Source organism: Cetorhinus maximus, chromosome 31 (genome assembly GCF_964194155.1).
Source record: "Cetorhinus maximus chromosome 31, sCetMax3.hap1.1, whole genome shotgun sequence".
In the NCBI taxonomy this organism is placed as follows: Eukaryota; Metazoa; Chordata; class Chondrichthyes; order Lamniformes; family Cetorhinidae; genus Cetorhinus; species Cetorhinus maximus.
Genome location: NC_135909.1, coordinates 7,583,379 through 7,606,062, shown reverse-complemented (window position 1 = coordinate 7,606,062; position 22,684 = coordinate 7,583,379). Strand labels below are relative to the sequence as shown.

Genomic DNA, 22,684 nt, shown 5'->3' with positions numbered 1-22,684 from the left:
GTAGTGTTCTATGATTCTATTGCTTGGTCTCTTCTAGCTTGGTGCAAGATTTCACCCTTAGTCTTTGAATGCTCTGTTCAACAAAATGTAAATGTCCTCTACCTCTGTGTCTACATCTCAAAACTACTGTACATCAAAGCACCCAGACTAGCTGGCTTTAATCCAATTAAAATATACACAGACAACATCCACAGACTAAACCTCTATTTTAAAAGAAGTAATTTCCAATAACTTTATGTACATTAATAGCTTCATGACAAGGGCTATTGCAAGTCTGTAGCCATGAGGTGGTGCTTTGGCACTCTCCCCAACTCTTTAATACCTCCACCTCTGGACGCACAAACATGGGCCTTAAATCAGAGCAGAGGCCCCGGCAGATGGGGTGAGCCAGCCGACAGCCCATTTAATTTGACGGCACCGGAAAATCTCACCATGGGTAATTGTAAGAAACCAACTCCTTCCCGACAAACATTATAACAAAGTAATCTGCAGCCATCAACGTCAACAACTTGGATTTTTATAGCATCCTTAACGTAGTAAAACGCCCCAAAACGCTTCACAGGAGCACGGTTAAATAAAATTTGACACCGAGCCGCATGAAGAGATGTCAGGAGCAGGTCGCCAAAAGCTCGGTCAAAGAGGTGGGTTTTATCAAGCGTTTTAAAGGACGAGAGGGAGGCGGAGCGGTTTAGGGAGAGATTCCTAGAGCTCAGGGCCCAGGCAGCTGAAGGCACGGATGCCAATGGTTAACACTGGGGATGGGCAATGGGCCAAAATTGGAGGAGAGCAGAGATCTCGGAGGGTTGTAGTGTTAGAGGAGGTTGCAGGGATCGCGAGGGGTGAGGCATTGGTGGTTGTGGGTGGAAAGTGGGGGGGGAGGATTTGAAAACAAGGATGAAAATTTTAAAATAAAGGCATTGCTGAACCAGAAGCCAATGTTGATCATTGAGCACAAGGAGTAATGGGTGGGTCATGCAGCAACGCAGAAGATTCCACACAGGCCAAGCACAAGTCAGCCTCTGTAAGCTATCACCCGCGCCGAGCAGCACAAGTTAAGTTCAAGGACCCGTGCTCTGAAATGAATGGGTCACGCACACAAAAGGAAAATCCAAGAGCACGGTGACGATAGAACCACAGGAAGGTTTACGGCGCAGAAAGAGGCCATTCAGCCCCAACATTCCCCCCTCCCTCCCCCACCCTGGAAGCAAAGAGGGTGTGGAGCCGGCATACTCCACGTTGACCCACCCCGCAGCCATAAAGCGCCGAAAACGAGGGCTCAGTCCGCCCCTCACTGGGGTGGAAGTCCTGCCCCCTGGAGCTGCTGGCCAATCGGATTTGGCGGGCAGCTCCATCAGTCCCCGGCAGCGCCACGAGGGCGCCAGTGGCCACTGCCGGGACTGCAGAAGAAGACCAAGGGTCCCCCCGGAGCAGGTACGTCCCGGGTCTTGTGCCAGGAGGGTTTGGGTAGGTCAGGGAGTGGGTGGGGGGGCACTGGGCTTAAGATTGTGGACGGGTAGGAAGGAAATGGAGGGATCGAACTTGACGGGAGGGAGTGGAGGGGCTCGATTTGTGGGGGGAGAGGGAGGGGCTCAGTCTGTGGGGAGAGTGGAGGGGGTCAATCTGTGGGGGGAGAGTGGAGGGGGTCAGTCTGTGGAGGGGGTCAATCTGTGGGGGAGAGTGGAGGGGGTCAATCTGTGGGGGGAGAGTGGAGGGGGTCAATCTGTGGGGGACGGGGGTGGGGACAACCCCTGATCCGCAAAGTCCAGCTCCACAAGAGCGAAAGCCCCCCCGGTTCCCACCCGCTCCCGCTCGGGTCCCCAGGCCAAACAGTGTATCATGAGGGTCAGTCAGGCTTGATAACAGACCTAATTGACCCCTGATTGAATATGGCGGGCGGGCTGCCAATTTTGGCACCTACCCAACTATGGGGGTGAGCTCGGGGGTGGTGGGGGTCGGCACCTGCCCTATTTTATGTGACCCGCCCCCACCCACCCAAAACACACCGGCCGAGTGGGGCACGTAAAGGTCAGCCCAGTGTCCTTGTGAGTTACCTCGATAAGAAGCTCTCACATAATTTGAGAGGTTCCCCTGAGTTTAATCTGGTGACACTAACGCAGCTTTGGCGGGGTAACACCTCGGCTTTGTGCAATGGTCTAAAACTGGGAGGGGGGGGAATAGCGAATGGGCAGTTCGTTTTACGCCTCCCCTATTTACCCTGTGGCACAGAGTCAGGCTGCACCCGGCCCCTGTCCCGATTCAGGATTTATTTAAACAACCGCTTTCCTAACGCCCCCACCCCCCGTTTCCCCCTAACTCTTTCCAGTTATCGACAGTCACAGATTGCAACTCTTTCGAGTACAATCACAGTTCTTGGTTTTCCGGGAGTGGGGCATGAACCCACAACCCTCTGATTCAAAGGCGAGGGTACTATGAACTGAGCCACAGCTGACACCTCCCCGTTCCCCGCTAAGTGGGACAAAGCAGTGAGTGGGAAAGCCAAGCGCTGGACCAAACCGGATGGGCAACATTTGAGGGTTGGAAACGGTCCACAGGGCCACAGTTCCCTCCCATCCCCGTGCATCTATTTTCGCCAGTGCAGTAACAGCTCCAACTCTTCTCAATAACTTCCTACATCCTTGCCTGGTGTCTAATTCCATGCAGGACAAAATTCTGCCCAAGGTTGCGTTTTGCAATTTCATAAATAACAGGGACAAAGTCCGCATCTTTCTGCCTCGGTACAGCTAGAATTACTTGAAATGAACCACCGTGTGCAGCACCGAATGGAAATCTGTCACCGCCCCTTATTGCCGTGAAAACCCCGCTCGGCGGGTTCATATTTCCCAAATTTGGATTGGTCAGATTAAGCCCGCTGAGCTCCCAGTCGCTCCTGCTCTCGTCACGAGTCATTACCCAGACTGTGCGTGCTCTTGAAGCAGAGGGAGGCCATGGGGACCCCCCTGGGTCTGGGAGAAAGGCTTTTAGCAGATCGAGCGGTCCTGATGGGGTATTCAGCAGCAGAGCTGGTCACCCTGACTGGAAGTGAGATCCATTTCGGCTCTCCGTTCCCTCGGGGCTCCAAGGGCGACTCAGGCGTCTGTGGACCGACGGTTCGTCTTATTTCTGCATCGTGGCACCGACCGATGTCATGAGTAGGGGAGCTGAACTTTTTTTTTCAATTCTGGGCAACACAACACTAACTTGCATTTATAGAGCGTCTCTAAGGTAGTGAAACGTCCCAGAGAGCTTCACAGGGACATTTTCAGGCAAAATTCTGAGACAGAGCCTCAGGAGGAGTAATTAGGACAGGTGACCAGGTTTTAAGGAGCCACTGAGAGGTGGAGAGAGAAAGTTTTGGAAAGGAGTCGCCAGACTTCTAATTTTAACTCCTCGTTATTTCCTATTTCCCGTTTGCTATCAGGTTTTTATATATGCTAAGTTTGAAGTAACCAGGTCTCTGTAACATGGATTCTCCCTGAATCCATTCACAGGCACATTTTGGCTCCACACCTGAGCCCCTCAATCTGTTTCCACTTTACTTTTTTATTTCTTTCCTCTTTACTCTCCCCCGGTCCGTTCTCATTTACCCCCGTGCCTCCTTTCACTTCCCTGCCCTGCGCCCCCAATTCCCTACCCCAACCCTTCAGTACTCCTCGATCTTCCAGCTCTCTTCCCTCCGTCTCAGGTGTGACTCCCTCTTTGATAAGTCTACAGCTTCCTTCTCTGCCTCCGGCGGGCTCATCGAGACACTCGGTGCTGCCTCTTTATGGGCAGCAACCTCAATTGCTCTCTCCCCCTCTCACGCCCAACTGCCCACCCAGTGTGCCCCCTGGGGGCTAACCTTGCCAATCTCCTTCCTGTCTATCATATCTCTTCCACTGTTGACCCTGTGAACTCTGCCAGTGGTGCGATTATCAGCACCCCTTGACCCACCTCCCTCCACAATGTCCGTTCACCGGTGAACAAGGCCCCTGTCATCCATGAACTCATTGTGGATGATTCCATCGACCTCACAGCCTCAACGGAAACCTGGATGAAGGCAGTAGATACCTTCCTCCTTAATGAAGCCCTCCAGCCTGGCTATACCTTCCCCCACTCACCCTGTCGTGACAGACGCTGTGGCAGTGTGGTGCTTATCACAAGATTACACTTTGGCCTGGCCCTCCACTTCTCTGGCACCGTCTCCCACTTTGAGTATCTCATCCTGTTCCACCCTTCTCACCTCCCATTCAAAATCATCCTTCCCTTTCACTCTCCCAAGTACCATAAACATTTTCTCACTGAGATATCTTCACTACTATCCTCCCTCAGCCTCTCCACCAGTGATTTCAACGTACGTCCCAACTCACCACACACACACTCTCTCTCTCTCTGTCACTCTGAGTTCACTGAGATGTTATCCTCCCTAAACTCTCTTCCTCCTTGTGAACTCCGCAACCCATATTCGCAGCCACCCCAGTGACCTCGCCATCTCCTGCAGTCTTGTTGCTCCCATCATATCAATCGCAGGTAAGGCCATCTCTGATCACCCCCTTGTACCATTCTCGACCCCCCCTCTCGTCACCCTTTCACACCCCAACCCTACTTCTTATATCTGCCGCTGGGAAAAACGATTCCCCAATTCACTTACAACTGCACTTTGAAGATCCCAGCCGTCTTAACCTTTGGCCTTCCATTCACCACAACAGCTCTGCAGCTGCCGATTTGGTCAACCACACCCTCACCCCCACATTTGATGCCCTCGTCTCCAGTATAAACATTACTCTCTCCCACCCTGCCCCGGTATGACCCTCATCTCATCCCAGCTCCCTTATGTCCACGGGATGCAGACTTGAAAGGGTATGGCGGACAATTGGTTCAGCCATCCAACGCCAGATCTGGCTGGACCACATAACACACTGACAGCTCCTGCTCTCGCCTGCTCACTATTCCAGGATCACCCTGGAATGCAAAGATAACCTCTGCTGCAAATCACCTTCTTGAACCCCTTTCCCCTGTCTTCTCCATCCCCAGCTCCAACAATAGGTGTAAGGAACTCATGGTCTTCTTTGTCACCCAGATAGAGACCATCTGATCAGCTGCCTCTGTCATGTCCCTCCCTTCTTCTAGCCCACCTGGTCAAACTATCTATAGAGTTGCCCTTTCCTCAAACCCTGAGCTCACGTCTTTCTCTAGTTTTTCCCCCATCTTCCCTCATGTCCTCATTTTGTCCATGAGACCCGCCTCTTGCTTTCTTGAGCCTATTCTCGCTAAACTGCGGATCACACAGCTCCCACTGTTTGCCAATATGGTCAACGGTTCTCTCTCTTCACGTATTGTCCCCTCTCTCCTTTAAATCTGCTGTCATCACCTCTCTCCTGAAAAACAGCAACCCTTAACCCCACCGTCCTTGCAAACTACCACCCCTTCTCCAGCTCCCCTTTCCTCTCCGAAGCCCTTGAATGTTGCTGTCGTCACCCAACTCCATGCCCATCCTTCCTGGGAATTCCATGTTTGTATCCCTCCAGTCAAACTTCTGGCCCTCCCTCAGTATCGAAACTGCTCTTATCAAAGTCACAAATGACATCCTCTGTGACTGCGACCAAGGTCACTTTCCCTCCTCGTTCTTCTAGCCTGTCTGCAGCCTTTGACACGGCTTGACCATTCCACCCTCCCCCAACACCTCACCACCGTCGTCCTGCTGGGTGGGACTGCTCTCCCCTGGCTCCATTCTTATCTATCTAACCACAGCCAGAGAATCGCTTGCAGTGGCTTCTCTTCCTGTTCCTGCACCGTTTACTCTGGTGTCTCCCAAGGATCTTGGCCCCCTCCATTTCTCATATACATGCCACCCCTGAGTGACATCATCGGAAGACACAGCGTTAGGGGTGAAAGGGATCGAAGGGTATGGGGAGAAAGCGGGAGCAGGCTATTGAGTTGGATGATCAGCCATGATCATAATGAATGGCGGAGCAGGCTCGAAGGGCCGAATGGCCTACTCCTGCTCCTAGTTTCTATGTTTCCACATGTACACTAATGACAGCCAGTTCTACCCCACCACCACCTCTCTCAACAAATCCACTGCTGCTAAATGATCAGACTGCTTATCCGACATCCAGTGCTGGATGAGCAGAAATTTCCTCCAATTAAATATCGGGCAGATTTGAAACCGTTGTTTTTGATCCCTGCTCTAAACTCTGTTCCCTCGCTGACCAACTCTGACCCTCCCGCTGGCAACGGTCTGAGATCAAACTGTCTGTTCGCAACCTTGGTGTCGTATTTGACCCTGAGATGAGCTTCCGACCGCATATCTGTGCGCTCACCACGACCGTCTACTCCTCCTTCCGTATCACTTAACCCCGCCCCTGTCTCAGCTCATGGCCCCCTGAAGGTACAAACAGTAAATACTGGGAAATAAGAGCACTGGTCCGATCTGGTCTTGTATACCTTAAAATGGAACACCAGTTAAAAACTGGGAAATAAGAGTAGCGGTCCAAACTGTTTTTCCTTTCTGGCCTGCCCTCATCATGCCTTTGTTATCTAGACTCGACTATTCCAGATCACACCCCCCACCCCACCCCGTCTAGTCTCCCACATTCTACCCTTCGTAAACCTGAGCTCATCCAAAACTCTGTTGCCCATGCCTTAACTCGCACCAAGTCCTGTTCCCCTGTCACCTCCCCCTGTGCTCGCTGAACGACCTTAGCTCCCGGTCAAGCGACCCCTCGCTTTTCAAATCCTCATCCTTGGTTTCAAATCCCTCCACGGCCTCGCCCCTCCCGATCTCAGTAATCTCCTCCAGCCCCACGCTCTGCCCTGATCAAATTCTGGAGCAGGACCGATTTCGGTCACCCCACCATTGGCGGCCATGCCTTCAGCTGCCTGGGGCCTAAGCCCTGCAATTCCCCCCCTAAACCTCTCTGCCTCTCCACTTCTCCTTACTTTAAGACGCTCCTTAAAACCGTCCTCTTTGACCGAGCTTTTAATCCCTGTCCCTAATATCTCCTTCTGTGCTTCAGTGTCAGTTTTTTTGCCTGCTTTACGTTCCCGTGAAGGGCCTTTGAGCGTTTTACTCCGTTAAAGGCGTCATATAAATGCAAGTTGTCATTGTTGTGTGTCCACAGCTCTTTTAGTCACTGTCCCTAATATCTCCTTCTGTGCCTCAGTGTCAGTTTTTTTGCCTGCTTTACGTTCCTGTGAAGGGCCTTTGAGCGTTTTACTCTGTTAAAGGCGCCATATAAATGCAAGTTGTCTTTGGTGTGTGTCCGCAGCTCGCAGTTCCCTGGTGGCTCAGGGACTGGTTTACAAACTGAAAATACTGGGCCAGGCTGTTTGTTTTTTTTTTGTTTTGAGAAAAAGATTCTGACCACTGTCGTGACGTGTCTGTGCATTGCAAGCTGCATCCCTGGGCGGAGGAGGAGTTTATCCACAGCCATGACTTCAACAGGCTCACAGAGTTCACCAGAACGTCGAGTGAGCGTTAAGCCGAGGGCGAGTCGGCACCGGAGGAACGAGCCCTTTACACTCATTGAAAGCATCGCGCGGTTCAAGGGTCAGACAGAGCTGAGCCCCTTCTGGTGCCCCGGAGAGCTTGGCCTCAGCTTGCGCACGCCAAGGAAGACTTGCATTTCCATAGCGCCTTTCACGACCAGCGGACGTCTCAAAGCGCCTCGCAGCCAATGTAGCACTTTCTGAGGTGTAGTCACAGCCATAATGCAGGAAACGCAGTGGCGCATAGCAAGATCCCGCAAACGGTGATGAGATCGTGGCCAGATAATCTGCGTTGTGATGTTGGTTGAAGGGTAAATATTGGTCCCTGGACACTGGGGAAAACCTACTCCCCCCCCCACCTCCTCCGGATCTTGAATCCGCATGATAGGGCAGATGGAGGCCTCAGTTTAACATCTCTTCCGGAAGACAGCACCTCTTACAGTGCGGCTTCGCTGCTGTGTGTGTTGGAGTGCCAGCCTTGGGTTATGTGCTCAGATCCTGGAGTGGGACTGGAACCCACGACACTCTGACCCCGAGGCAAGAGCGCCTCCCACTGCACCACCACTGGCACAAGGGGTTTAGGTCGTATGGTTTCTCTGAAATACCTGCCAGGAATCTGTTCTTCACGACGTGAGACCACATTGGAAAGGTCAGGTATGGGCATCGCAGGCCCAAGGGGTCTCCACGTGTGCAGTGACCTGCTGGAGGGTCATTACCGACTCCCGCTCACATTCAACAACAAGACCAACTTGCATTTGTATAGCACCTTCAACATGGTAAAATGCCCCCAGGTGTGCCCATCACAGGGGGTTGGCTATCAAACAAAAACCGGCACCAGTCACATAAGGAGATATTAGGACAGGTGACCAAAAGAGATGAGGGAGCAACATTTCAGAGAAGAGAGAGCTAGAAGAGCGGAGTCTTTGAATATTTTTAAGGCGGAGCTAGATAGATTCTTGATTAACGAGGAGGGGAAAGGTTATCGGGGGTAGGAGGGAGGTTGCATTCAGATCAGCCGTGATCTTATTGAATGGCGGAGCAGGCTTGAAGGGCCGAGTGGCCTCACTCCTGCTCCTAAATTCATGTGCTTGTGTCCCAGTGGTTTACACCGCTGCCAATCTGGTGCCCGTAAAAAGGACTTGGCCCCCACCGTCCCCCTCGACCCAGGTCACTCCCAGCCTTCCAACAGCACCGCACCCCCCGCCCCGGGGTATTTAACAAGGGAGATGTCGAATCGATCCTGCGCAACTGACCTCATAGTCAGTTCCTCAAGCATGTCCTAAATTAAAGGAGGCCGCATGTTCACTCCTGCATCACCCCGGCCCCCAGCCAATCCAGCATGGCTCTCGGGGCCAGAAGCTGGATGAACTCGGCTTCATTCAAGGCAACCTTGCATGCTGAAAATCGGCAGCGACGTAACCCTTCTAAGCTTTCGTGCGCAGGTGCGAGGGCAGGTGTGGATACAAGTCTAACCTGTCCAGCCTTTCCCCTGCCCATTCCTGCCATTGGTCCAGTGTGCGTGTATTTGTGTGCCTGTGTGTCCACTCCGCGTGTCCGCATGTACCCGCGTGCAGAATGCGTCGTTCAGAATTGTTTTTCACCTTCCAAGGAAGCTCCAGTGTTCCCAATGGGAACGGGAGCAAAACACTGCAAAATGTGCTGCCAATGATTTACAGATTAAAACTTCAGCTACAGGCTGAATAAACTCTTAAAACAGAATGTTAAATCAATCTTGCAGCATGAGATTCCTTTAACAAAAATTTATGGGCAAGTCAGGATAAGACAGACACAGAGACCCTGCAGTCTGTAGCAGACTGCTTGGGTAACTACGGCAAAACACAGACGTTGCACAACGAAAATAATTTCTCAAATTGGGATGGAATTTCTTGCAGCCTTTCATTTTGAAACTAAAAGATTCTGTGACGACCTCGTTGTAATCTGCTTTACTCGTGGAGCTTTGAACCTGAAATTTAACAGAAAATGCTAGAAAAACTCCGCCGGTCAGGCAGCATCTGTGGAGAGAGAAAAACAGAGTTAACATTTCATATTGAGTGACCTCCATAATGGGAATGTGCTCAGGATGTGCCTAGAAGTGCCGAGTGGATGATCCATCCCGGCCTCCTCCGGAGGTCCCCAGCATCACAGATGCCAGTCTTCAGCCAATTCGATTCACGCCTCGTGATATCAAGAGGCGGCTGAAGGCACTGGATACTGCAAAGGCTATGGGCCCTGACAATATTCCGGCAATAGTACTGAAGACTTGTGCTCCAGAACTTGCCACGCCCCCTAGCCAAGCTGTTCCAGTACAGCTACAACACTGGCATCTACCCGGCTATGTTGAAAACTACCCAGGTATATCCTGTACCCAAAAAGCAGGACAAATCCTACCCAGCCAGTTATGCCCCATCAGTCTACTTCCGATCATCATTCAAGTAATGGAAGGGATCGTCAACAGTGCTATCAAGCGGTGCTTGCTTAGCAATAACCTGCTCACTGACGCCCAGTTTGGATTCTGCCAGGGCCACTCAGCTCCCGACCTCATTACAGCCTTGGTTCGAATATGGACAAAAGGGCAGAACTCCCAAGGTGAGGTGAGAGTGACTGCCCTTGACATCAAGGCCGCAGTTGACCGAGTGTGGCATCAAGGGGCCCTGGCAAAACTGGAGTCAATGGGAATCAGGGGGAAAACTCTCCACTGTTTGGCGTCATACCTAGCACAAAGGGAGATGGGTGTGGTTGTTGGAGGTCAGTCATCTCAGCTCCAGGACGTTAAATGTTAAACCGAGGCCCCTTCTGCCCTCTCAGGTGGACGTATAAGATCCTGAAGTACAGGTTCAAGGAAGAGCAGTGGAGTTCTCTCCAGTGTCCTGGGTCAATATTTATGCCTCAACCAACAGCTAAAAAGTGATCTTGTCCGTTAGCTGATCAGTTGTGTGATCCTGCTGTGCACAGGTTGACTGCTGTAGTCCATACATTACAGTGACTATACTTCTAAAGGGTTTCTAGGTTATTGCTTTGCAAATACAACTCTATATTTACAATGAAGGGGACTATCCCTAAGCAATCTTTTCGTGTCTGTTCTTTTTTATTAACATTGTCTATCTCCTCACGATGGGGAGTTAAACCTTTAGTACTGGGCACTCCTGCTCTCCGCCTCCCTCCGGTATAAAACTGGCTCACCACTTCATCGATGAGAAAGGGGAACACTGTGCCTGTTACCTCACAGGGGAATGTTCCTGACAGGAGCAGGAGATGAGCATTCAGCCCCTCAATCCTGTGCCACCACCCCCCTCAGACCCGGCAGCTTGTTTGCCTCAACTCCATTTACCCGCCTTTTTCCCCTGTCCCCCGATCGTCTTATCTAACCAAAATCTTATTGATCCCAGCAATGAAAGCTCTGATTTGACCCCCCACCCCCCCAACCACCACCACAGCCTGGCTCCCATTTTGAGGGAAGTCTTGCTAAAGCTATACAAGGCACTAGTTAGACCACACCTAGAATACTGTGAAGAGTTTTGGCCCCCTTAACTAAGGAAAGATATACTGGCATTGGAGGCAGTCCAGAGAAGGTTCACTAGGTTGATTCCGGGGATGGAGGGATTTTCTTATGAGGTGAGGTTGAGCAGGTTGGGCCTGTACTCATTGGGGTTTAGAAGAATGAGAGGCCACCTTATTGAAACATATAAGATTCGTAGGGATGTTGGCAGGATAGATGCTGAGAGTTGTTTTCCTTTGTGAGAGAGTCTAGGACCAGAGGGCATAATCTCGGAGTAAGGTGTTGCCCAGTTAAGACAGAGATGAGAAGGAATTTCTTCTCTCAGAGGGTAGTGAATCTGTGGAATTCTTTACCGCAGAGGGCTGTAGAGGCTGGGTCGTTAAGTATATTCAAGGCTGAGATTGACAGATTTTTAATCGGTAAGGGAATCAAGGGTTATGGGGGAAAAGGCAGGCAAGTGGAGTTGAGGATTATCAGATCAGCCATGATCTCATTGAATGGTGGAGCAGACTCGATGGGCCGAATGGCCTACTTCTGCTCCTATGTCTTGTGGATGTGGTCTTGTGTTTTGCCTCCTTGTCCTGGACTCTCAGAGCTAAGACTCGAAACTGCTGCTCCATGTCCTTCTGCTATTTTAAAATGTCAACAATATTGATTCGAAATCATGTCAGAAACAGCAATTGCTCATATTGTTTGACACGAGTCTACATCTGTATCTCGCACTGTCCCCTTCTCCCTCTCTCTCTGTCTCTCTCTCTATCTCTCTCTCTCTCTGTCTCTCTATCTCCATTGCTCTCTCCCTCACCCTTTCTCCCTTTCACTCGACACCACTCACCCCCTACCCCTCCCCTGTCCCTGTTCTCAGTCTTTCTCTGTTCCCTTTTTTCTCTCTGATCTCCCCTATCTGGCTGTTTATTCTTCCCCTTCACTATGTCTGTTTGACTCCCGCTCCCCACTGTCTCCAGCATCTTTCTGTTCGTCACTATGTTCCTACCTCATCTCCCTCCCTTTGTCTCTCTCTCTCTGTCTCTCTCTCTCTCTCTCTCTCTATCTCATTTATCAGCGCATCCTTATTTTCTTCTCTTCTTTCATGGGATGTGGGTCTCGTTGGCGAGGCCAGCATTTATTGCCCATCCCTAACTGCCCCTCAAGAAGGTGGTGGTGAGCCACCTTCTTAAACCACTGCAGTCCCCGTGGTGCAGGTACACTCACAGTGCTGTCAAGAGGGGAGTTATCAGGATTTTCACCCAGCGACAGTGAAGGAATGGCAATACAGTTCCAAGTCGGGTATGGTGTGTGGCTTGGAGGGGAGCTTACAGGTGGTGGTGTTTCCATGCGTCTGATGCCCCCATCCTTCCAGGTGATAGGAATCGCGGGTTTGGAAGGTGCTGTCGAGGGAGCCTTATTTCCGTTAAATACTGCACCCGCATTGCAAATCGGGACTGCAAAGTTACTTACTGCTTGCTCCTTTCGCTCCGTAGTCCTCCAGCTACATTGAGGTGTAAATCTCAGCACATTAACGTTTTCTCTGACTGAGGTAGGTAGGGTGTGTGTTTTTTGTAAGCGCTGCCTCGGATCGTGGTTTCGTTCTGGAGCATCACTTGTGAAGGACTCGCCTCGGCTGGGCCGGGGATTCTGCTGTAATAAAGCACATATTTGAGCAACAGGTCGATAATGTCTAGGGGCCTGGTGTCTTCATGCGAGTTTCTCAATGAGCACAATGGGCCTGGTGAGAGAAAGCCAAAGGACATCGGCCATTTGTATCATGTTGCTGGAGCTCAGCTGTTGGCACAATTCAGGGCTTAATGAATAGCTGGTAAATTTGGGCTACTTTCAAACAGAGAAACAACCTTGTGTTTAAGTCGATCTGAAGGTCTCCCACCTGGACAACTCTGAACACTGCCCATTAGTTTAGTTCCCTGATCTTGTCCACAATACCGTTATTCAGTGATGGTGTCTGGTTATGTAAATGCCCTTATAACAGGTCAACAAAGAGCCAGAACCCCAGCTGTCAATTGCTAGCGGACATCAGAAAGAGCCATTTCTGAAATGTAAAATTGAGATCGCCTTGTACCATTAAAAAGGATCACAGAGAATGTTACATGCAGAATCAGTGCTGACTGTAATATATTCACCGTGCATTGGTTTCCAGGGGAACCGTGCTCTCTTCTTATTTAACTAAGGCTCCTAAAATCCAGAGTTAACAGGAAGGAAGAGTGACTGCAAATAAAACACTGTGAGGTGACTGGGTTTTGCACAGGAGAAAAGATTTTGCATTCCTCTAGAACCTGTCACAGCCTCCGGACATTCCCAAAGTGCTTGACCACCAATGCAGCATCGTCACCGTTGTGATGTAGGAAACGCGGCAGACAATTTGCACACAGCAAGATCCCACAAACAGCTGCATGATAATGACTAGATAATTGGGGGCTTTTTAGTGATGTTGGTTGAGGGATTAATATTGCCAAGAAGCCGGGGGCGGTGGGAGTAGCGGGGGAGGGGTGGGGGGGCTGGGTGTTGGGGGGGACCTCACCTACCCCCTCCCCCCAACCACTGTTCCTTGAAATCGTAGCCGTGGGATCATTTACGTTCAGCCAAGATGGCAAAGGATGCCTTGGTCTCCTCTGAAGGACAGCATCTCTGACAGTGCAGCGCTTCATCAGTACTGACCCTCTGACAGTGCAGCACTCCCTCAGTACTGACCCTCTGACAGTGCAGCACTCCCTCAGTACTGACCCTCTGACAGTGCAGCACTCCCTCAGTATTGACCCTCTGACAGTGCAGCACTCCCTCAGTACTGACCCTCTGACGGTGCAGCACTCCCTCAGTACTGACCCTCCGACAGTGCAGCACTCCCTCAGTACTGACCCTCCAACAGTGCAGCACTCCCTCAGTACTGACCCTCTTGGCAGTGCAGCATTCCCTCAGTACTGACCCTCTTGGCAGTGCAGCATTCCCTCAGTACTGACCCTCTTGACTGTGCAGCGCTTCCTCGGTACTGCCCTTCCAACAGTGCAGCCCTCCCTCAGTACTGACCCTCTGACAGTGCAGCACTCCCTCAGTACTGACACTCTGACAGTGCAGCACTCCCTCAGTACTGACCCTCTGACAGTGCAGCACTCCCTCAGTCTGACCCTCTGAAAGTGCAGCATTCCCTCAGTACTGACCCTCTTGGCAGTGCAGCACTCCCTCAGTGCTGACCCTCTTGACTGTGCAGTGCTTCCTCGGTACTGCCCTTCCAACAGTGCAGCATGCCCTCAGTACTGACCCTCCGACAGTGCAGCATTCCCTCAGCACTGACCCTCTTGGCAGTGCAGCACTCCCTCAGTGCTGACCCTCTGACAGTGCAGCGCTCCCTCAGCACTGACCCTCTGACAGTGCAGCGCTCCCTCAGTACTGACCCTCTGACAGTGCAGCACTCCCTCAGTACTGACCCTCTGACAGTGCAGCGCTCCCTCAGTACTGACCCTCTGACAGTGCAGCACTCCCTCAGTACTGACCCTCTGACAGTGCAGCACTCCCTCAGTACTGACCCTCTGACAGTGCAGCACTCTCTCAGTACTGACCCTCTGACAGTGCAGCGCTCCCTCTGTACTGACCCTCGGACAGTGCAGCACTCCCTCAGTACTGACCCTCCGACAGTGCAGCACTCCCTCAGTACTGACCCTCCGACAGTGCAGCACTCCCTCAGTACTGACCCTCCGACAGTGCAGCACTCCCTCAGTACTGACCCTCTGACAGTGCAGCACTCCCTCAGTACTGACCCTCCGACAGAGCAGCACTTCCTCAGTACTGACCCTCTGACAGTGCAGCACTCCCTCAGTACTGACCCTCTGACAGTGCAGCACCTCCTCAGTACTGACCGTCTGACACTGAGCCACATTGGGAAACATTAGAAAAGGTGACTGAAACATAGACGAAAAGATCGGTTTTAAGGAGCGCCTTAAAGGAGGAGAGAGAGGGAGACAGCGAGACAGCGAGGTTTAGGAAGGGAATTCCAGACTTCAGGGCCCAGGCAGCTGAATGCACGGCCACCAATGCCGGAGCAATTACAATCCGGAATACTGGAGAGGCTGGAATTGGAAGAGATCTTGGAGGGTTGTGGGGCTGGAGGAGGTCACAGAGATAGGGAAGGGGTGAGGCCATAAAGGGATTTGAAAACAAGGATAGGAATTTTAACATTGGCGCTTTGCTGGCCCAGGAGCCAATGTCGGTCAGCGGGCACGGGGAGTGATGGGTGAGCGGGACACGGCAGGAGATAGGAGACAGGCAGCAGAGCTTTGGATCAGCTAATGTTTATGGAGGGTGTGAGGTGGGAAGTCGGCCAAGAGAGAATTGGAGCAGTCAAGTCTACATGACAACGGCATGGTTAGGGTTTCAGCAGCAGTGCACCTTAGGCAGGGACGGTGACGGATGATTCTACGGACATGGGAGTAGATGGTTTCTATGAGGAAAAGGATATGAGGTAACAAGACACCCTCAAGACAAATCTCGGGACTAATCTCCTGCACACTGGAATTAATTCCTGGAATGGGTTGAGTAACAGAGACAAAGGCACTGGAGATAATAGATGGAGACTGCTATAGAAGGATAAGACGGATGGGCAGAATGATCTCCCTGATCTGTACATATCTCTGTGGCCTTGTCACACTCCTACTGTTAATGGTATGTTAATTATATTGTTAGGATACACAGGTTGAAGGGCATTGCTTAATTAAGTACTTGGAGCACATATAAATAGGGGACAGGCTGGGGTGCATCATCACTCCCGGAAGAGGTGTCAGCTGTGGCTCAGTTCATAGCACCCTCGCCTTTGAATCAGAAGGTTGTGGGTTCATGTCCCACTCCCGGTAACCAAGAACTGTGAATGTACTCGAAAGAGTTACATGCGATCTGTTGATAACTCGAAAGAGTATCATTCCCGGAAATGACATCTTGATTTCATTTTGTAAGTTTCCTTTCACGTTTTTGTTTCAGGTACAGCGCAGCCACCCCCCTCCGATTTATGGGTTTTTAGTTTAATTTATTAATCTTTGTTTCTCAAAAAGTGTATAAATAGAGGACAGCTGGGACACTGGGTGTGTGTGAGGAGAGCGATAAGACTGAACAAAGTCAATGAACTCTCTCAGTAAAAAAAAAAAGCTCTGTGTCTTGGTTGCGACTCCACCAGCCGCCTTGGATCCTGTCCACATCTACCACGTTTTATAGAGGGAAGTCATTGAGATGGAGCCTGCTGCTGTTTTAGTAAAAAATCTCAAGTTCTTTGATTGGTAACTACACCCTCGCATTGGGTTTGTTTCCCCACGCGGATAAAGATGAAGTCCCATCCTGAGAAAGTGGGCTACAGGCTGGGAACCCAGCTGGCCATCCCATTACCACAGGGGCGCAACCCACAGGCTTTATCCCTGAGCCACCAGCAGTTCCTTAAGTGTCCTCGATGGTCAGTCACAGGGTAGGAGTGGGTGGGAGGGGCGCAGGGGGGAGTAGATCTTAATGTCCTGCCATAGTATGAAGTGAGAAAGCAACCCATTTTGCATCACGAGGCCATTTGGCCCACAGTGCCTATGCTGGCTCTTTGAAAGAGCGATCCAATCCATCTCACTACCCCCTGCTCTTTCCCCCCGGTAACCCTGTAAATTTAGTATTTATCCAGGTTCCAGCTGAAGGTTACTGCTTCCATTTTTCAGACAGTGCGTCCCAGTCCACATCTCCTGTGAGTTTATGTTTCCATCGTCGTCGAGTCAAGGTCCACCCAGCAGCCCCCCGTTCCGGAGACTGGGAAGCTGCGCTCCTGCTGGGGCAGAAGGGAAAGCCCTGAATCCAGGTGTGATTGGCAGATGCGGGAGGACCGTTTATTTAAATGGCACCCGACGCTGTAAATCACCCTGGACACCGCTGCCCCATTGTTGGGGATCGTCGGACACAGGGTTTCCCGACAGCGGTTAAGCAGTGACCATCTGCAATCTCCTGAGCCGATCCTGCAGGTCACCTGGAATGTGCGTTGCCCAGGTCTGCGATAGTTGCATCAGCAACGTTCGTCAAAACGGCAACACCCCAACTCAATGGGCGCTGAGCTGATGTGGGGGTGGGGGTGGGGCAGGGTGGTGTTGGGGGGAGCCTCAGGCCACCGTTGAGAATTTTCAAGCCTGTATTTGTGTAAAAAGAGAGATAAAAAGCTGGCAACCCCATTGGGGAGAGGAGATTGTGGTTGTTCTGCGTGTGGGAGTAAGGAGGGGAAACAGCTCTCTGCCTGGGGGACAGGTCTCCTTGGTGGGGTTGGAGGGGGTGGAGACAGGGTTCTGTGTCGGGGGAATAATGCATCCTGTGGGGCGCAGGGCTCAGTGTGGAGGGGACAGGGCCCCGTGATGGGGTTGCGGGGAAGGGGTTCTGGGTAGGGGGTTAATGCCCCATGTGAGGTGCAGGGCTCCGTGCGGAGGGGACAGGGCTCCATGGTGGGGTAGTGGGCGTCGGGGAAATAGCGTTCCATGTGGGAGTTCAGGGCTCCGTGTGGGGGTTCAGGGCTCCGTAGGGGGTTCAGGGCTCCGTGTGGGGGTTCAGGGCTCCGTGTGGGGGTACAGGGCTCTGTGTGGGGTACAGGGCTCCGTGTGGGGTTCAGGGCTCCGTGTGGGGGTTCAGGGCTCCGTGTGGGGGTTCAGGGCTCCGTGTGGTGGTTCAGGGCTCCGTGTGGGGGTTCAGGGCTCCGTGTGGGGGTTCAGGGCTCCGTGTGGGGGTTCAGGGCTCCGTGTGGGGTTCAGGGCTCCGTGTGGGGTTCAGGGCTCCGTGTGGGGGTACAGGGCTCCGTGTCGGGTTCAGGGCTCCGTGTGGGGTTCAGGGCTCCGTGTGGGGGTACAGGGCTCCGTGTGGGGGTTCAGGGCTCCGTGTGGGGTACAGGGCTCCCTGTGGGGGTTCAGGGCTCTGTGTGGGGGTTCAGGGCTCCGTGTGGGGTACAGGGCTCCGAGTGGGGTACAGGGCTCCGTGTGGGGGTTCAGGGCTCCGTGTGGGTGTTCAGGGCTCCGTGTGGGTGTTCCGGGCTCCGTGTGGGGGTACAGGGCTCCGTGTCGGGTTCAGGGCTCCGTGTGGGGTACAGGGCTCCGTGTGGGGGTTCAGGGCTCCGTGTCGGGTTCAGGGCTCCGTGTGGGGTACAGGGCTCCGTGTGGGGGTTCAGCGCTCTGTGTGGGCGTTCAGGGCTCTGTGTTGGGGTTCAGCGCTCTGTGTGGGGGTTCAGGGCTCTGTATGGGGTACAGGGCTCTGTGTGGGGGTTCAGGGCTCCGTGTGGGTGTTCAGGGCTCTGTGTGAGGGTTCAGGGCTCCGTGTGGGGGTACAGGGCTCTGTGTTGGGGTTCAGGGCTCCGTGTGGGGTTCAGGGCTCCGTGTGGGGTACAGGGCTCTGTGTGGTGGGGACACGGCTCATTGTGGGGTACAGGGCTCCGTGTGAGGTACAGGGCTCTGTGTGGTGGGGACACGGCTCATTGTGGGGTACAGGGCTCCGTGTGGGGTACAGGGCTCTGTGTGGTGGGGACACGGCTCATTGTGGGGTACAGGGCTCCGTGTGGAGCTTAGAAGAATGAGAGATGATTTTATTGAAATACGTAAGACCCTGAGAGGGTAGATGCTGAAAGGATGTTTCCCCCTGTTGTAGAGACCAGAACCGGGGACACAGTTTAAAAATACCGGGTCTCCCATTTAAGATGGAGATGAGGAGAATTTTTTTCCCTTAAAGGGTTGTGAGTCTGTGGAGCTCTCTTCCCCGGAGAGCAATGGAGGCTGCGTCATTGAATATTTTTAAGGCAGAAGTAGATAGATTCTTAACTAACAAGGGAGTCAAAGCTTATCCAGAGTAGGTGGAATTGGAGTTGAGGCTACAATCAGATCAGCCATGATCTTATTGAATAACGGGAAAGGCTCAAAGGGCCAAATGGCCTTCTCCTGCTCCTAATTTGTATGTATGTATGACAGAAATCCGTTTAGCAGGGGCATGGCTCCATGTGGGGGATGGGACTCCGTGTGGGGGGGAACAGGGTGCAATGTGGAGACGGGGCTCCCTGTGAGGGACAGAACTCTATGTTGGGGACAGAGCTCCATGTGGAGGACAGAACTCCGTGTGGGGGCCAGATCCTGACCAACCAATCTCCTTGACCTTTTTGACAACTTAACATGCCAACAGTTGGCCAGGATTGTGGTGTCTAGTACCTAAGCTTTCAGAAAACCTTCAGTGAAATTGCACGTGAAGTGTTGCTGCATAACCGATTGGTCAGTGGCTATCAGGAGATGGAGGAGGAATCTCACTCAGAGAGGCAAAGCTTGTGGAAAAAGCTACCCTAAAGCAGGTGTTGGTCATCTGAGTTTTGGTTAAGTAACATTGTGCCAATAGTGTAGATAGAGCTTTACTCTGTATCTAACCCCATGCTGTACCTGTCCTGGGAGTGTTTGATGGGGACAGTGTAGAGGGAGCTTTACCCTGTATCTAACCCCGTGCTGTACCTGTCCTGGGAGTGTTTGATGGGGACAGTGTAGAGGGAGCTTTACCCTGTATCTAACCCCGTGCTGTACCTGTCCTGGGAGTGTTTGATGAGGACAGTGTAGAGGGAGCTTTACTCTGTATCTAACCCTGTGCTGTACCCGCCCTGGTGGTGTTTGATGGGGACAGTATAGAGAGAACTTTACTCTGAATCTAACCCCATGCTGTACCTGTCCTGGGAGTGTTTGATGGGGACAGTGTAGAGGGAGCTTTACCCTGTATCTAACCCCGTGCTGTACCTGTCCTGGGAGTGTTTGATGGGGACAGTGTAGAGGGAGCTTTACTCTGTATCTAACCCTGTGCTGTACCTGCCCTGGGAGTGTTTGATGGGGACAGTGTAGAGGGAGCTTTAGTCTGTATCTAACCCGTGCTGTATCTGCCCTGGGAGTGTTTGATGGGGACAGTGTAGAGGGAGTTTTACTCTATATCTAACCCCGTGCTGTACCTGTCCTGGGAGTGTTTGATGGGAACAGTGTAGAGGGAGCTTTACTCTGTATCTAACCCTGTGCTGTACCTGCCCTGGGAGTGTTTGATGGGGACAGTGTAGAGGGAGCTTTACTCTGTATCTAACCCCGTGCTGTACCTGTCCTGGGAGTGTTTGATGAGGACAGTGTAGAGGGAGCTTTGCTCTGCATCGCTCTTTGCTATAGCCGACAAGAATGTTTAAAAGTCAGACTTTATGGAGAGATATTAGACACGAAATGATGTAGGAAAATATAATTCCATGCACTATTAAACCACCGCGAATGGGCCATAAGTTTCCACCCCATGAGTGGGACAGATCGGGACAAACTGGGAAAAGGGTCATTTTATTGCTAATTGAAGTTAAATTGAAAACCATAAACCAAGTTCTGGAAAAACCCTATTCCCATCACGAGACAAGGACCCGAATGTTGTGCACGGTCAGGGGATCAGTTATTTGTGTTATGGTTGAGAGGTGTTGTGCTCTGGCTGTGTTTGACGAAGCCTCCTGTTAAAGTGCTCTTGCTGCGTTGTTTTTTTTTGTTGAGGCTGACCGCTTGCTGGCCAATATCGATTAATGTTGATGCCCTCTTGCCCCACAGGTGCCACCTTCGACGTGGCGATGCGCTTCCTGTACGAGTGCCCCTGGAAACGCCTGCAGGAGATGCGAGCGTCCATCCCGAACATCCCCTTTCAGATGCTGCTGAGAGGCGCCAATGCCGTGGGCTACACCAACTACCCTGACAACACAGTGTACAAGTAAGACGCCCCCCCCCCCCTGCCCTAAGCCGGTTCCTTCTCCTCCAGCCCATGATTAGTTCTGTGCGTAAATAGAATTCGCTTCATCAAAAGAGGAGCAGAGTGAAAAAGCAAGGAACTTGCCCTGAACCTGCATAAATTGTTAGTTAGAGCCTAGCTGGGGAATGGTAGCCAATTCTGGGCACCGCACTTCAGGGAGGATTTCAAAGCTTTAGAAATGATGCAGAAAGGATTTACTAGGACAACACCAGAGTTGAGAACTTCAGTTAATGTGGAGAGACTGGGACTGTTTTTCGCTGGGGCAGAGGAGGTTAAGGGGGAGATTTAATGGAGGCGTTCGAAATGACGAAGGGTTTTGATAGAGTGACCAGGGAGAGACTGTTTCCACTGGCAGAAGGCTCTGTCACCAAAGGACGCAGATTTAAAGCGATGGGCGAAAGAATCAGCGATGAGACATGAGAAATAGTTCGTTTTACCCAGCGAGTCGTTGTGATCTGGAACGCGCTGCCTGCCAATGGGCGGTGGTGGAAGCAGATTCAGTAGCAACTTTCAAAAGGGGATTTGGAAAAATACTTGAAAAGGAGAAATTTGCAGGGCGACGGGTAAAGAGCAAGGGGTGTGGGACTAAATGGACCGCTCTTTCAAAGAGCCAGCACAGGCATGATGGGCTGAATGGCCTCCCCCCCCCCCGAGCTGTGTGATTCTGTGATTCTAAGTCTTGTCAAGCACGGTGTCCCGTAGACTGGCATCTCGCAGCTACATCGTCTGGGCCCAAAGGAACAGCGCTGACTGGAGAGTGGCTGCTCTTGAAATACAGGATACAGGATTTCAAAGGGACATGGGAAAGTTATTCTAATCAGATATTTTTTTAAAGAAAATAATAATTTTGGACACTTACCTTTCAAAGAGATATTTGGATTGGCATGAGTTGCTGCTACTACACTTTGGGCACCAGTAATAATACACTGGCACCAGTAGTACCCTGGCACCAGTAATACCCCAAGCACCAGTAGTGAACTGGGCACCAGTAATACTCCAGGCACCAGTAGTGAACTGGGTGCCAGTAATACCCCAGGCACCAGTAGTGAACTGGGTGCCAGTAATACCCCAGGCACCAGTATCGAACTGGGCACCAGTAATACCCCAAGCACTAGTATCAAACTGGGCACCAGGAATACCCCAGGCACTAGTAATAGTCTGGGCACTAATACCCCAGGCACCAGTATCAAACTGGGCACCAGTACTACCACAAGCACCAGTAATAATCTGGGCAGGGGTAATACCCCCGGCACCAGTTATACCTGGCACCAGTAATACCCCAGGCACCAGTATCAAACTGGGCACCAGTAATACGCCAAGCACTAGTAACAAACTGGACACCAGGAATACCCCAGGCACTAGTAATAGCCTGGGCACTAATACCCCAGGCACCAGTATCAAACTGGGCACTAGTAATACCCCAGGCACCAGTAATAGCCTGGGCACCGGTAACACACTGAGCACTACTCACACCCAGGGGATTGATAACAGTCTGGTCACCAGTAACCCCAAGATGCCTATGACCACACTGGGCACCGTGTTACTGGTGCGCTGGGTGGTGCAGGCATAGTGTACTCCCTACCTGTGAGGACAAGGATCCAGCAATGAACAGCCAGGATGCTAACGACAGCACAGTGGAGGCAGTCAAGACATGGTAGAGTGGAATAGGGAGCTTTCAGTCTTTGGGGATTCCTTAATTAGCGGGATAGATCTCGTCCTCTGCAATCGCAACTGGGGGCAGAATATTGCGCTCATCAGGCGGGTGAGCGCCCGTCTCCGAACGAGCGTAAAATGACACGCGGCGACATTGGGTGAGCGTCCCGACGTCGTCGCTCACTGGTGCGATATTTTGGTTGGCAGCACGCCCACCGATAATGAACAGGCCCATTAAGGCCATTACAGGAATGATTAAGCGGCCTTTGGACTTTTTAAGAAACCTCATCC

The 22,684-nt window shown here is 51.9% G+C and overlaps 1 protein-coding gene across 1 annotated transcript in view; it reads left to right on the top strand.

Annotated features, from left to right (window-relative positions):
* LOC144670407 (pyruvate carboxylase, mitochondrial-like) overlaps nt 1–22,684 on the top strand; it is a 1,036,891-nt gene that overhangs the window by 849,820 nt on the left and 164,387 nt on the right. Inside the window, exon 15 of the mRNA XM_078532890.1 lies at nt 20,545–20,701. Within this exon, the coding sequence (XP_078389016.1) occupies nt 20,545–20,701 (157 nt within the window). The remainder of the gene's footprint in view (nt 1–20,544; nt 20,702–22,684) is intronic.